Source organism: Ovis canadensis, chromosome X (genome assembly GCF_042477335.2).
Source record: "Ovis canadensis isolate MfBH-ARS-UI-01 breed Bighorn chromosome X, ARS-UI_OviCan_v2, whole genome shotgun sequence".
NCBI lineage: Eukaryota > Metazoa > Chordata > Mammalia > Artiodactyla > Bovidae > Ovis > Ovis canadensis.
The window spans coordinates 704,871-716,900 of NC_091727.1; the positions used below are offsets into that span (position 1 = coordinate 704,871).

At 54.0% G+C, this 12,030-nt stretch overlaps 1 protein-coding gene across 4 annotated transcripts in view; it reads left to right on the forward strand.

Moving 5' to 3' along the window:
- The window catches only part of LOC138929691 (granulocyte-macrophage colony-stimulating factor receptor subunit alpha-like), a 28,890-nt gene that overhangs the window by 9,838 nt on the left and 7,022 nt on the right, over positions 1-12,030 (forward strand). For all 4 annotated transcript variants that reach the window (XM_070291319.1, XM_070291321.1, XM_070291320.1 and 1 more), the window contains 8 exons: positions 1,171-1,310; positions 3,149-3,275; positions 3,392-3,521; positions 5,373-5,557; positions 7,166-7,299; positions 8,624-8,647; positions 10,552-10,687; positions 11,591-11,684. In XM_070291319.1, coding sequence (XP_070147420.1) covers positions 1,171-1,310; positions 3,149-3,275; positions 3,392-3,521; positions 5,373-5,557; positions 7,166-7,299; positions 8,624-8,647; positions 10,552-10,687; positions 11,591-11,684 — 970 coding nt within the window. The remainder of the gene's footprint in view (positions 1-1,170; positions 1,311-3,148; positions 3,276-3,391; positions 3,522-5,372; positions 5,558-7,165; positions 7,300-8,623; positions 8,648-10,551; positions 10,688-11,590; positions 11,685-12,030) is intronic.

A 12,030-nucleotide genomic window follows, 5' to 3' on the forward strand; every position in this document is an offset into this window, starting at 1 on the left:
GGCCCCTCACCCACAAGATGCATTGTGAGATAACCTTGGCACCAGCTGAGCCATCCCGGGCCGTAAAGCGGCTGACGTGAATCTTGAAGAAAGGCAGATTCCCATTCAAACGTATAGTTTCAGTAACATAGATTAAGAGAACAGTAGCTGAGTCTAACAGACTGGCTTGTCAAGTCAGTTCTGTGCCCTTAGGCGGAACGGACCTGAAGACAGAGGCTGGGATAAATGGATAGCGCAGGAACATGCCGTAAGGCAAACATTTCCATAAGGAAAATGCGATGGTTAGCTCAAGGCTTGAGAAAAGGCAAGTTCAGCTGGAACCAGGTGCCATTCTGGCAACACAGTATTTTAGGATAAACCTCTTTTTAAATTTGTATAGAGACGGCAAAAAACACATATCACTAGCTTGTCTCCTCCTGCCGCTTAAGATAGAGAGAAAATGTCTGACGCTTGCAGCCTGTTTCCTCCGTTCTGAAACCCCTGGCCTTCCTGCCTGTTACCCTCTCAATATTATATACATATATTGTATTTTAATATACTGTTATATTTATAGTTATATCTACTTATATATAAATATATGTATTATATATTTGTGTTATAATTCTATTATATAATATATTTAACATAACAATATACAGTCTATGTTGTATAATATATTTACTATATAATATTGGAGAAGGAAATGGCAACCCACTCTAGTATTCTTGCCTGGAGAATCCCATGGACGGAGAAGCTTGGTGGGCTACAGTCCACGGGTCACAGAGTCGGACACGACTGAGCGACTTCGCTTTCACTTTACTTATATATAAATATATGTCTTATATATTTGTGTTCTAATTATCTTTATTGTATAATATATTCAACATAATAATATACAATATAATAATATATTCATATAATATATTTGTATGTTGGTGGTGATTTAGTCGCTAAGTGATGTCTGACTCTTTTCGACCCCATGGACTGTAGCCTGCCAGGCTCCTCTGTGCCCGGGATGCTCCAGGCAAGGATACTGGGGTGGGCTGCCAAGCCCTCCTCCGGGGATCTTCCCGACCCACGGACAGAATCTGCGTCTCCTGCACAGCAGGCGGGTTCTTTACCGTCTGAACTACCAGGGAAACCCTGATTCTCCCTCACTGTCTTTTTTTGTTCTGTTTTTAATTACTGCAGGAGAGATGGAATCTCCTATTGTAAACCTGACTCTAGATCCAAGGAAAAGAATATTAAGCTGGAATTCCCGGAGAACCGTGACTCAGCAAACATGTACGATAGCCACACCTCTTGACCCGGACACCAGCCAAGAGCCGCGGGTGGGTGCTCACGGCCCACATCTGGTGGGTCTGTCTGCTCCTTCTCAATCTTGAATTTCCCTGTAAAATGCCTCACTCTTTAACATTTTTGGCTGGGAGGAAAACACATTTCCTCCATCTTCTTAGGTTCAATGATGAGGGTCTGCAGATGAAGTGAACAAAAGCCAGATTACCAGGAGAAAAAGCATCCCGGTTATCCACTTTTTCTTTTTTTTTTTTTCCCCACTCGGCATATGGCACCTTAGTTCTCCCACCAGGAATCGAGCGCACAGCCCCACTGCACTTAACCATGCAGTCTTAACCGTGGGTCACCAGGGAAATCCCAACATTCCTAATTGTTACATAAACGAGGCTTCGCAGAAAAGACATGATGTGATCAGACTAGGGAGTTTGTGTGGCTTTTTAACAAAAGGTAATAACTTACAGAAACGTGAGGAGACAAAGAAAATGGGATTTGGGTTTCTGGGGCTGAAACATTGTGGGGAAATGATTCAGAAATGTGTCAGGAAACTAGTGGAAGATGAAGGTTGTTTTAAGTTCCTTAAGGTAGACTTCCTTCAACTTGCTTAAGTCCCTTGCGGTGAGGACTCTCGGCTTTCACGGCTGTGTTCAGTCCCTGGGGAGGGATCTCAAATCTCACAAGCTGCAACAGTGCGGCGTAAGAAAGAAAAAAGTTATTTTATGAGGTCACCTTGAAGCTGCTTCCCCATCTCAGTTGGTAAAGCTCAGCCTCCTCAATCCGATATGGATATGATAGGATGTGTAGGCCAGCTTCACAAGGGGGAATCTATGCCTGCTTTTATGCAGATAGCAAGTGGTTCTGCATTTCTGGATTCTTAACTGCCTTTAGCTCTGAAGAGTCTTTATGCCAAAGTGGCGTGTTCGGGGGATCCCCCAAAGCATTAATTTGAAAAGATGCATGCACCCCACTCTCCGCAACAGCACTGTCCCCGAGAGCGAGGACACAGACGCAACCTAGGTGTCCACTGACCGATGAATGGATAAAGCTGTGGCACGTATATACAGCGCAATATCACTCAGCCGTGAACGAGAACAAAGAGCCGCCGTGAACGAGAACAAAGAGCCGCCGTTTGCAGCTACGTGGGTGGACCTGGAGGGTATGAGGCGGCGTGAAATACGTCAGGCAAAGACAAATATTAGGTGATATCATTTGTACGTGAAATCTAAAACAGACCTCGGACTGCTGAACATAGCGAAACAGAAAGAGACGCACGGCTGCAGAGCCTGAAGTAGAGGTGACCCTGGGGAGAGGGAGGTGGGAAGGGGAAGAGAAAGGGACCAAGAGCACTGAACCGCTACGATTCAGTAAGCTCCCGGGATATGTGAGGCAACACACGGCAAGGAACCAGCGCTACACTGTGACGAGAAACGGAGCGCGTGCACGCGTGCCAAGCCGCTTCAGCCTTAGTGAAGTCTTGGCGGCCCCGTGGACTGCAGCCCCGCCAGGCTCCTCTGTCCATGCCGTTCTCCAGGCAAGAAGCCTGGAGTGGGGTGCCCTTTCCCCCTCCAGGGGAGCTTCCTGACCCAGGGATGGAACCCATGCCTCTTGCATTGGCAAGCGGACTCTCTACCACACAGCGCCACCTGGGAACCCCCGGAATATGATTTCAAAACCTTTAAAAATTGCACACCACACTGTCATACGGCAGAAACTAATCTCACACGGTCCGTTAACTGTACGGCGGTAAAAAGGACGGGGGTCCTCGCGGGGGTGCCCACCCGACCCCGAGTGGCTGGAACTGCCACGGGGTTGAATCCGATCGCAGGGAGCCCACACCACAGGCTGCACGCTTATTCTCGCTTCTGCACCCCTGCAGGTCAGAAACAACGACACCTACTTCTGCTGGTTTCCCAACGCCGTCCTGCACAGGGGCGCCACGCTGACCGTGAACGCCACCTCTGAGGGCCAGGAGTTCTCAGAAGAGCTGGCCTTTAACAACTCAGGTGACGTCTCCCTGGCCGCTGGGCACCTTTCTGACGGTGCCCAGTGTCCTTGTGGTCGGCGGGGTGCTGGTGATGACTCGGCCAGTGGTGAGGATCTGGCTGTCTTGTCTTCCCAGGCAAGGAGGGCTCCGGAGCCCAGAACCTCTCGTGCGTCATCTACAACATCCGACTCATGAACTGCAGCTGGACGCGGGGCCCGGCCGCCCCTGCAGACGTGCGGTATCAGCTGTACATGTGGACCTCTCTGTAAGCCTGGCTAGGGTCCTGATGCTGAATGCTGGGTGAGCCGCGGGCTTGTCCCATGGTGCAGGGACTCACAGGGTTCCTGATGCTGAACTCTGAATGAGCCATGGGCCCCCTATGGAGCAGGGACTCCCTGGGGTCCTGATGCTGAATGCTGGGTGAGCCGCGGGCTTGTCCCATGGTGCAGGGACTCCCTGGGGTCCTGATGCTGAACTCTGAATGAGCCGTGGGCCCCCATGGTGCAGGGACTCCCTGGGGTACCTGATGCTGAATGCTGGGTGAGCCTCGGGCTTGTCCCATGGTGCAGGGACTCCCTGGGGTCCTGATGCTGAATGCTGGGAGAGCCGTGGGCCCCCATGGTGCAGGGACTCACAGGGTTCCTGATGCTGAACTCTGAATGAGCTGTGGGCCCCCTATGGAGCAGGGACTCCCTGGGGTACCTGATGCTGAATGCTGGGTGAGCCTCGGGCTTGTCCCATGGTGCAGGGACACACAGGGGTCCTGATGCTGAATGATGAGTGAGCCGAGGGCTCCCCCATGGTGCAGAGACTCACAGGGTCCTGATGCTGAATGCTGGGAGAGCCGAGGGCCCCCCATGGAGCAGGGACTCACAGGGTCCTGATGCTGAATGCTGGGAGAGCCGAGGGCCCCCTATGGAGCAGGGACTCCCTGGGATCCTGATCCTGAATGCTGGGTGAGCTATGGGCTTGTCCCGTGGAGCAGGGACTCACAGGGTTCCTGATGCTGAACTCTGAATGAGCCATGGGCCCCCTATGTGGCAGGGACTTATAGGGTCCTGATGCCAAATGCTGGGTGAGTCGAAGGCCCCCTATGGAGCAGGGACTCACAGGGTCCTGATGCTGAGTGCTGGGTGAGCCGTGGGCTGCCCCCCATGGTGCAGGGACTCACAGGGTCCTGATGCTGAGTGCTGGGTGAGCCACGGGCTTGTAACTTGGTCCAGGGACTCACAGGGTTTCTGATGCTGAACTCTGAATGAGCCATGGGCCCCCCATGGAGCAGGGACTCACAGGGTCCTGATGCTGAATGCTGGGAGAGCTGAGGGCTCCCCCATGGAGCAGGGACTCACAGGGTCCTGATGCTCAATGCTGGGTGAGCCGTGGGCTAGGCCATAGTCTGAGGCCTCACTGGAGATTTGCTATGCTTAGTCACTCAATCGTGTCCGACTGTTTTCGACCCCTCGGTTTGTAGCCCACCCAAGCTCCTCTGTCCATGGGATTCTCCAGGCGGGAATCCTGTAGGGGGACGCCACGCCCTCCTCCTGGGGATCGAATGCTAAATGTTGAGCCTGTCCCATAGTCCAGAGATGTTTCTTCTGAGACTGGAGGACGTCGATCAACAAGGTCCAAACATCCAGAGAGAAAACCTCCCATCTCCCTTTCTTCTCCATGCTGCTCATTGCTCTAAGTTGTGAAGCTCCCCGTGGTCCGAGAGTGTCAGGAAATTAGCAATTTTGTATCATTTTTTAACAACTGAAGTACAGTTGAAACTGAAGCACAATAGTTTCAAGTAGACAGCGTGCCCACACACACAGACACAGCATGTATATATGTGGGTGAGCTTCCCAGGTGGCGCCCGTGGTAAAGAACCCTCCAGCCAATGCAGGGGACGCAAGAGACGCAGGTTTGATCCCTGGGTCGGGAAGATCCCCTGGAGGAGGGCATGGCAGCCCACTCCAGTGTTCCTGCCCGGAGAATCCCATGGACAGAGGCGCCTGGTGGGCTGCAGTCCATGGGGGCTCAGAGAGTTGGACACGGCAGAGCCACTGAACAAGAGCAACCCCAGGGGGATGCACACTGTTTAGCTGCTCCTTGACGTCTTTTTTGGACGCCACAGGCATGGAAACGTGTCCGAGTGCAGCCGCTACATCCTCGACTCGGCCGGGACGCGCGTGGGCTGCCATTTTGACGAGCTTGGCGAAGGCCACACCACGGACGATTACTTCTTCCTGGTGAACGGGACCAGCAGCGGCACGGACATCCCGTTTTTGGACTTTCGTAGCGTGAACGGCCCTAGGCTGGGTAAGGGTGAATCGCTCCCCTTGTATTCCTCTGCTCCTCTGCCAGCTGTCCGCTTCATGGAGTCTGCATTTGTCCCCGGGCTCTGGAGGCTGTGCGTTGCGTCCCAGACTGGACTCAGCAGGATCTAGATTAGGGGTGAAAGACCCTGATGCTGGGAAAGATTGAGGGCAGGAGGAGAAGGGGATGACAGAGGAGGAGAGGCTTGGATGGCATCACCGACTCGATGGACATGAGTTTGAGCAAGCTCTGGAAGTTGGTGATGGACAGGGAGGCCTGGCGAGCTGCAGTCCACGGGGTCGCCAAGAGTCGGACACGACTGAGCGACTGAACAACAAGCAGAGACGCAGAGAGGGAGACAGGGGGTCGTAACCCTCCCTTGGGGTGGGATGTGCATGCTTGTGTCTCACGTGAACAAGTTGGACTGACGGACGCAGCGTTGGAAAGGAATTCCTGTCCGGTTAGGGGACCTACTGTCCTTCTGGAGAACTCTCCAACGTCACAGAGTCTGGTTCCAGACAGACCCTCCGCTGGGTTGGCCGGTGTGTCTTCCTTCAGTTGGGCCCGTGGGTGAGTTCAGGCGAGTGTGTGTTTCGTCGCTCGGTCGTGTCCAGCGCTTTGCGGTGTGCAAACTGCGTGGAGGTGTGGAAGTGTCTCAAAAAAACTAAAAACCGAACGAACGTGTGACCCAGCAGTTCCACTCCTGGCTACATATCTTAGAACAATAAAACACCAAAAACACAAAGCTGAAAATACGAGTTCAGAAAGATAACACGCACCCCAAATGTTCACAGCAGCGTGGTTGACGACTGCCAAGACAAGGAAGCCATCTAAAATGCTCATTACCTGGTGAATCGATAAAGAAGACACAGGACATACACACAGTGACATACTGTGCTAACTTGCCTCAGTCACTGAGAACCCATGGACTGCAGCCCGCCAGGCTCCTCTGTCCATGGGATTCTCCAGGCAGGAACACTGGGGTGGGTTGCCATGCCCTCCTCCAGGGGATCTTCCCGACCCAGGGATGGAACCCAAGTCTCCTGGATTGGCAGGTGGATTTTTTTTTTTTACCACTGAGTCCCCCTGGGAAGCCCAAGTGACTCCAAGACTTGACACCAAGTCTGGCCGCTTGGGAGGTCCATGTAGATGCTGGCTGAGTCTGCTTCCCGCTTGGAGGGTGTCCCGGAAAAAAGGCGAGGGATGTGCCCAGAGAACATTCTCCTAATGGCAGCCCACTCTGCTGTTCTTGCCTGGAGAATCTCCATGGACAAAGGAGCCTGGCGGGGCTGTAGTCCATGGGGTCACAAAGGGTCGGACCCTACTGAAGCGACTTAGCTCTCTTGGCAGCGTCTCTGCCTGGGGCTCCAGCGAGTCTGCAAGGCAGAGGCAGAGAGCGGGGGGAACCCGGCCTGGAGCGGACAAGCCCAGGATGCGCGCTCAGCCGACCTGGGGTTTTGCTTCCTCAAGACGCAGGGTTTGTCCGGGTTTTATGCAACACACGGGGATGGGACCAGGTTAGCGGGGGATGTCCTTCCGCTGCCTCGCCCCTGCTCGACTCCTGCAGGTTGCGGGTTTGTAACCCTGTTTCGTGTTTGGGTCTCTTCTCAGAAAAGTATAACCCGCCGGCGAACCTCACCGTCAAGCACAACGTATCGCATTACGCGATTCGCTGGGATGCCCCCGCCATGAGATACAGCCTGTCCAACAGCGTCTTGTGTTACGCGCTGGACATCCAGAAGACGGTGAGGCCCCGACCCTGCGTGGAGAAACTCGGACTGCGTCTCCTCTGCTCGTCTCGCCACACACACACACTCGGGCGCCCCTCTTTGCCTCACGAGTCTCTTCTCTGCTTACTGTCTCTTTGTCCTAAAACTGCCTCTCATCCCTCTTAAAATGTTTAAATTTCTTTCATCTTTGGCTGCGCTGAGCCTTTGTCGCTGCACGTGGACCTCTTTTTCTAGTTGCAGACAGCGGAGGCTGCTCGCCAGGGTCAGTAGTTTCAGAGCCCGGGCTTACTTGCTGCACGACACGCGGGATCTTCCTGGGCCAGGGATCGAACCCACGTCTCCTGCATCGGCAGGCCGAGCGTTAACCACGGACCCCCACCCCCACCGCAGGGAAGTCCGTGCGCATTCATTTTTGCTGACGTTCACTTACGAGCTTTTTTTTTTTTTCTCTCGTCAATGTTCTTGGTGGCCGTACCTAGGAAACCCGTTTGCGTCACCCGAGGTCATACAGATGGCGCTTGTGGTTGAGTCTCAGGGTTTCGGGTTCTAGCGGTTCCCTTTAGGGCTTTCATCCGCCTCTGCTGTCTGCCTCTCTCCACCCCGTGCAAGGCAAGTTCCCTCAGAGCAGGGGCCCCGACAAAAAGAAAATAAATCAACATTCATTCATTCCCGTACAGAGCTCACACACTGAAAGGTAGCGTCCTTCCTTCCCAAGTGGAGAGGAAAGGCAAGAACAGGAGAGAAAACCTTCTCTGGGGGGAAAAAAATGTGTTGCTTCTTTTTCTTTTTGGCTACACATCTTTTGTGGTCTTTGTTCCTGACCAGGGATAGAACCCTTGCCCTCAGTGGTGAAAACACATAGAGTCCTAACCGCCAGAATGCGGTGGGCTGCAGTCCACGGGGTCACAAAGAGTCAGGCACGACGGAGGGGTGAACACAACAGGAACTGTGGTAAAGAATCCACCTGCCAGAATACAGGAGACGTGTGTTTAATCCCTGGGGGGGAAGAACCCCTGGAGAAGGAAACGGCAACCCACTCCAGTATTCTTGCCCGGAGAATCCCACGGACGGAGGAGCCTGGCAGGGCTGCAGTCCACAGGGTCCCACAGGGTCAGACATATGAGCAACTGACCACTCACTCCCAGAAGCTTTTTGCTTTCAGCTTGATAAGAGAAACTCCGAGAAGCCTCTTTTAAATCCCTGCATCTGTGGAAACGCGATTATCTCCAGCTTAAACTAATCGTCGAAGCGCTCCTGGGATTCCCAGCGGGTTCGCGCGTTTGCAGACAAAGCCGAAAGGCCAGGCGCTTAGCATCTCTCCTTTGCTCTCTCTTTACAGGGCAGCTTTTCCAAGAGAGAACCCGTAAGTATGCCTTCCTTTCTCTGCTGCAGCCGTGGTTGGGTCGTAGATGCTCAGACTCCCTCCCTTGGCGGGCAGGGTGCTCAGCTCAGCCTCGGATCCCTGTATGCCCCCATTTAGGGGTCACCAGGCTCTGGTGACTGATGGAGAATTTGCGGTCTCCCAGACGCCTCTGACTCAGCTCAGGCAGCCTGGTGTCACCCTCCTCGTGGACGGAATAACGTCACGGTGCCGAATGGGCCTCCTTGCACCTTCTGAACCACACACTGTAGTGAGCTGAAAGGGTCCCTGCAGAAGTCAGGTCCACCGAGAACCGCACAGCAGGACTTTATTCAGAAACAGGGTCTCTGCAGAGGTGATGGAGTGAGGGTCTGAGATGAGGTCCTCCTGGATGGGGGTGGCCCTAAACCCAGCGACAGGGTCCTTTTAAGACACAGAAGAGGAGAGACACGGACGCAGAGGAGAAGCCACGTGGAGACGGAGGCGGAGACCGGATGGAGGCGGCCACCAGCCCAGGGACGGATGCCTGGAGCCCCCGGAAGCTGGAAGAAGCGGGGAGGACCCTCCCCTGGAGACTCTGGACAGAGCCCAGCCCCAGATCTTTGGGGCCACCGGGCACCCCCAGGCCCCACCCCGCTTTCCTCCCTGACCACCCAGCCTCTCCAGACTTGCAGGTCCCAAGAGAGCCCCAGGGAGTGTCCAGGGACTGCCATGCTCTGACCCCCAGCGGGAGGAAAAGGACAGTCCAGTGTCTGAGTGTGAGAGAGGCGTCCATGGGCTCAGAGCCGGGCTGCGCCCTGCACGCTCCTGCCCTACCCTGAGTCGTGTGTGTAGAATCCTTTCCCTTTTTTCTCTTTCAACAATTTTTTTGAAGCATTTTAATTTTATTTATTTATCTTGGCTGTACCATGAGGCACGTGGGATCTTAGTTCCCAGGCCAAGGATCGAACCTGCACCCCCAGAAGTGGAAGTGCAGTCGTAACGACTGGACCCCCCGGGAAGTCCCCCTTCTGTGTAGACTCAGAATAACCGCAAGCCCACAGCCCAAGGGCACGGGGACTCTGCAGGAGGCCCGGACGCAGGCGGACAGCTGTGCTTGCTCAGTCGTGTCCAACTCTTTCAGACCCCACGGACTGCAGCCCCCCAGGCACCTCTGTCCTCTGTTATCTCCCAGAGTTGGCTCAGGTTCATGTCCATCGAGTCAGTGATGCCATCCAACCATCTCATCCTCTGTCATCCCCTTCTCCTCCCACCTTTAATCTTTCCCAGCATCAGGGTCTTTTCCAGTGAGTCAGCTCTTCACATCAGGTGGCCAAAGTACTGGAGCTTCAGCTTTAGCATCATTCCTTCCAAAGAACACCCAGGGCTGATCCCCTTTAGGATGGACTGGTTGGATCTCCTTGCAGTCCAAGGCACTCTCAAGAGTCTTCTGCAACACCACAGTTCAAAAGCATCAGTTCTTGGGCGCTCAGCTTTCTTCACAGTTCAACTCTCACATCCATACATGACCACAGGGAAAACCATAGCCTTGACTAGACGGGCCTTTTGTTGGCAACGTGATGTCTCCGCTTTTTAATTCGCTGTCTAGGTTTGTGAGAGCTTTTCTCCCAAGGAGTAAGCGTCTTTTAATTTAATGGCTGCAGTCACCGTCTGCAGTGACTTTGGAGCCCAAGAAAGTAAAGTCTGACACTGTTTCCATTTTCTACGCACCCGTTTGCCAGAAAGTGACGGGAGCCCCTGGATGCGAGATGGCAAAGCCCCTTCGGGCCCCCACAGTGGGCCGGGAGGGAGGGACCAGAGGCGGCGGGTCCGCTGTGCCCCCAGCTGTCGGGGGGCACCCCCTCCGCCTTCTCCGTGTTTCCAGCCTGGTGTCTGCGGCCGTCACAGCATCCTCTTCTCTTTCAAAGGTTTTCCTAAGCAGACAACATAAAAATGAGTACAGGCTGCCCAGCTCTGACGTGAGGGGAGAGCACGCCGTCCGCATGAGGGTGCGACACGTGCTGTTTCAAATCTGGAGTGAGTGGAGCTCCACCCACCGTTTCGGTGAGTCTCCCGGAAACATCCGGAGATGCTGACATGTGCCTGCTGGGGGACAGGAATGACCTTTCCTTTGAATATTGCAGTCCGATCCTCCTTTTTTTTTTGTTTTTTAACAGTTTCTCTTTTATTTCAAACCAGTTCACCTTCATTTTTGTTGTTCAGTTGCTCATAGACACTTCTTTCTCTCACCCTTGAGATTTCACAATTACGCATTCATTCCTTTGGCTATGCAGTGCAGAACAGAAAGTTAATATCCTCTGACGAGGAAGGCATTGTGCAGTCTTCATTGTGCCTTCGTGGAAAAGTAATTGGTGGATCATCTTTTCAGAGTGGCAAGGGGGGAGGTGGGGAGATTTGTTGTTTAGCTCCTCAGTTGTGCCTGACTCTTTGCGACCCCATGCACTGCGGCCCACCAGGCTTCCCTGTCCTTCACCATCTCCGAGAGCTTGCTCAAACTCATGTCCATTGAGTCGGTGATGCCATCCAACCATTTCATCCTCTGCTGCCCCCTTCTCCTCCCGCCTTCAATCTTTCCCAGCATCAGGGTCTTTTCCAGTGAGTCAGCTCTTTGCATCAGGTGGCCAAAGGGTTGGAGCTTCAGCTGCAGCATCCATCCTTCCAGTGAACATTCAGAGTTGATTTCCTCTAGGATGGACTGCTTGGGGACAGTGACCTACGGTGGGGTGGGGTGGGCGCAGGATCCCAGAAGAACAGATTCTTTGGTGCCATCCTTCTCAAATCCCTGGGGTCCCTCTGTGTGGAAGTTCCCCCCTCCTCCTCTCCAGCCCTGCTTCTGCCCTCACGTCTCCCGCCCTGTCGTCCGATACCAGGGGTGGGCAGCCAGGGCCCGTGTGTGCCAACCGGAGCCCGCAGTCACTCCTGACCCTCTGCTTGTCTGCCCACCAGGTGTCCCAGAGAAGAATTTCTTGGTGGCCTCGATCGGGCTGGCGGTGGGGGCCGCGGTTTTGTTTGGCACGGCCCTGATGTTCCTCTGTAAAAGGTAAGACAGACACAAACCCCCAAATAAACTGGAAAGCGGCAGGTCAGAACCCACGCACCAAAGGGCCCACACCTGTCACTGCAGACCCATGGAGTGGCCAGAATCCCAGACTCAGAATGCAGCGTGGAGATTGCTCTGGGTGCAGGCGTTGGGAACACGGAGTGGCTGTTACTAAGGGGCCAGTGTTTCGACATTGGTCTGTCGTGGGGCCGAGTCACGGCACCATTTAATTTTCCTGTGTTCCTAGGCGTTGAGTGGTTAGTGCCAAAAATCCTCTTTAAAAAGAGGCTTCCAAGAGAGAGGTGAGGCCAGGGGGTCTCTGCAGATAACACAAACCTGTGCGGAA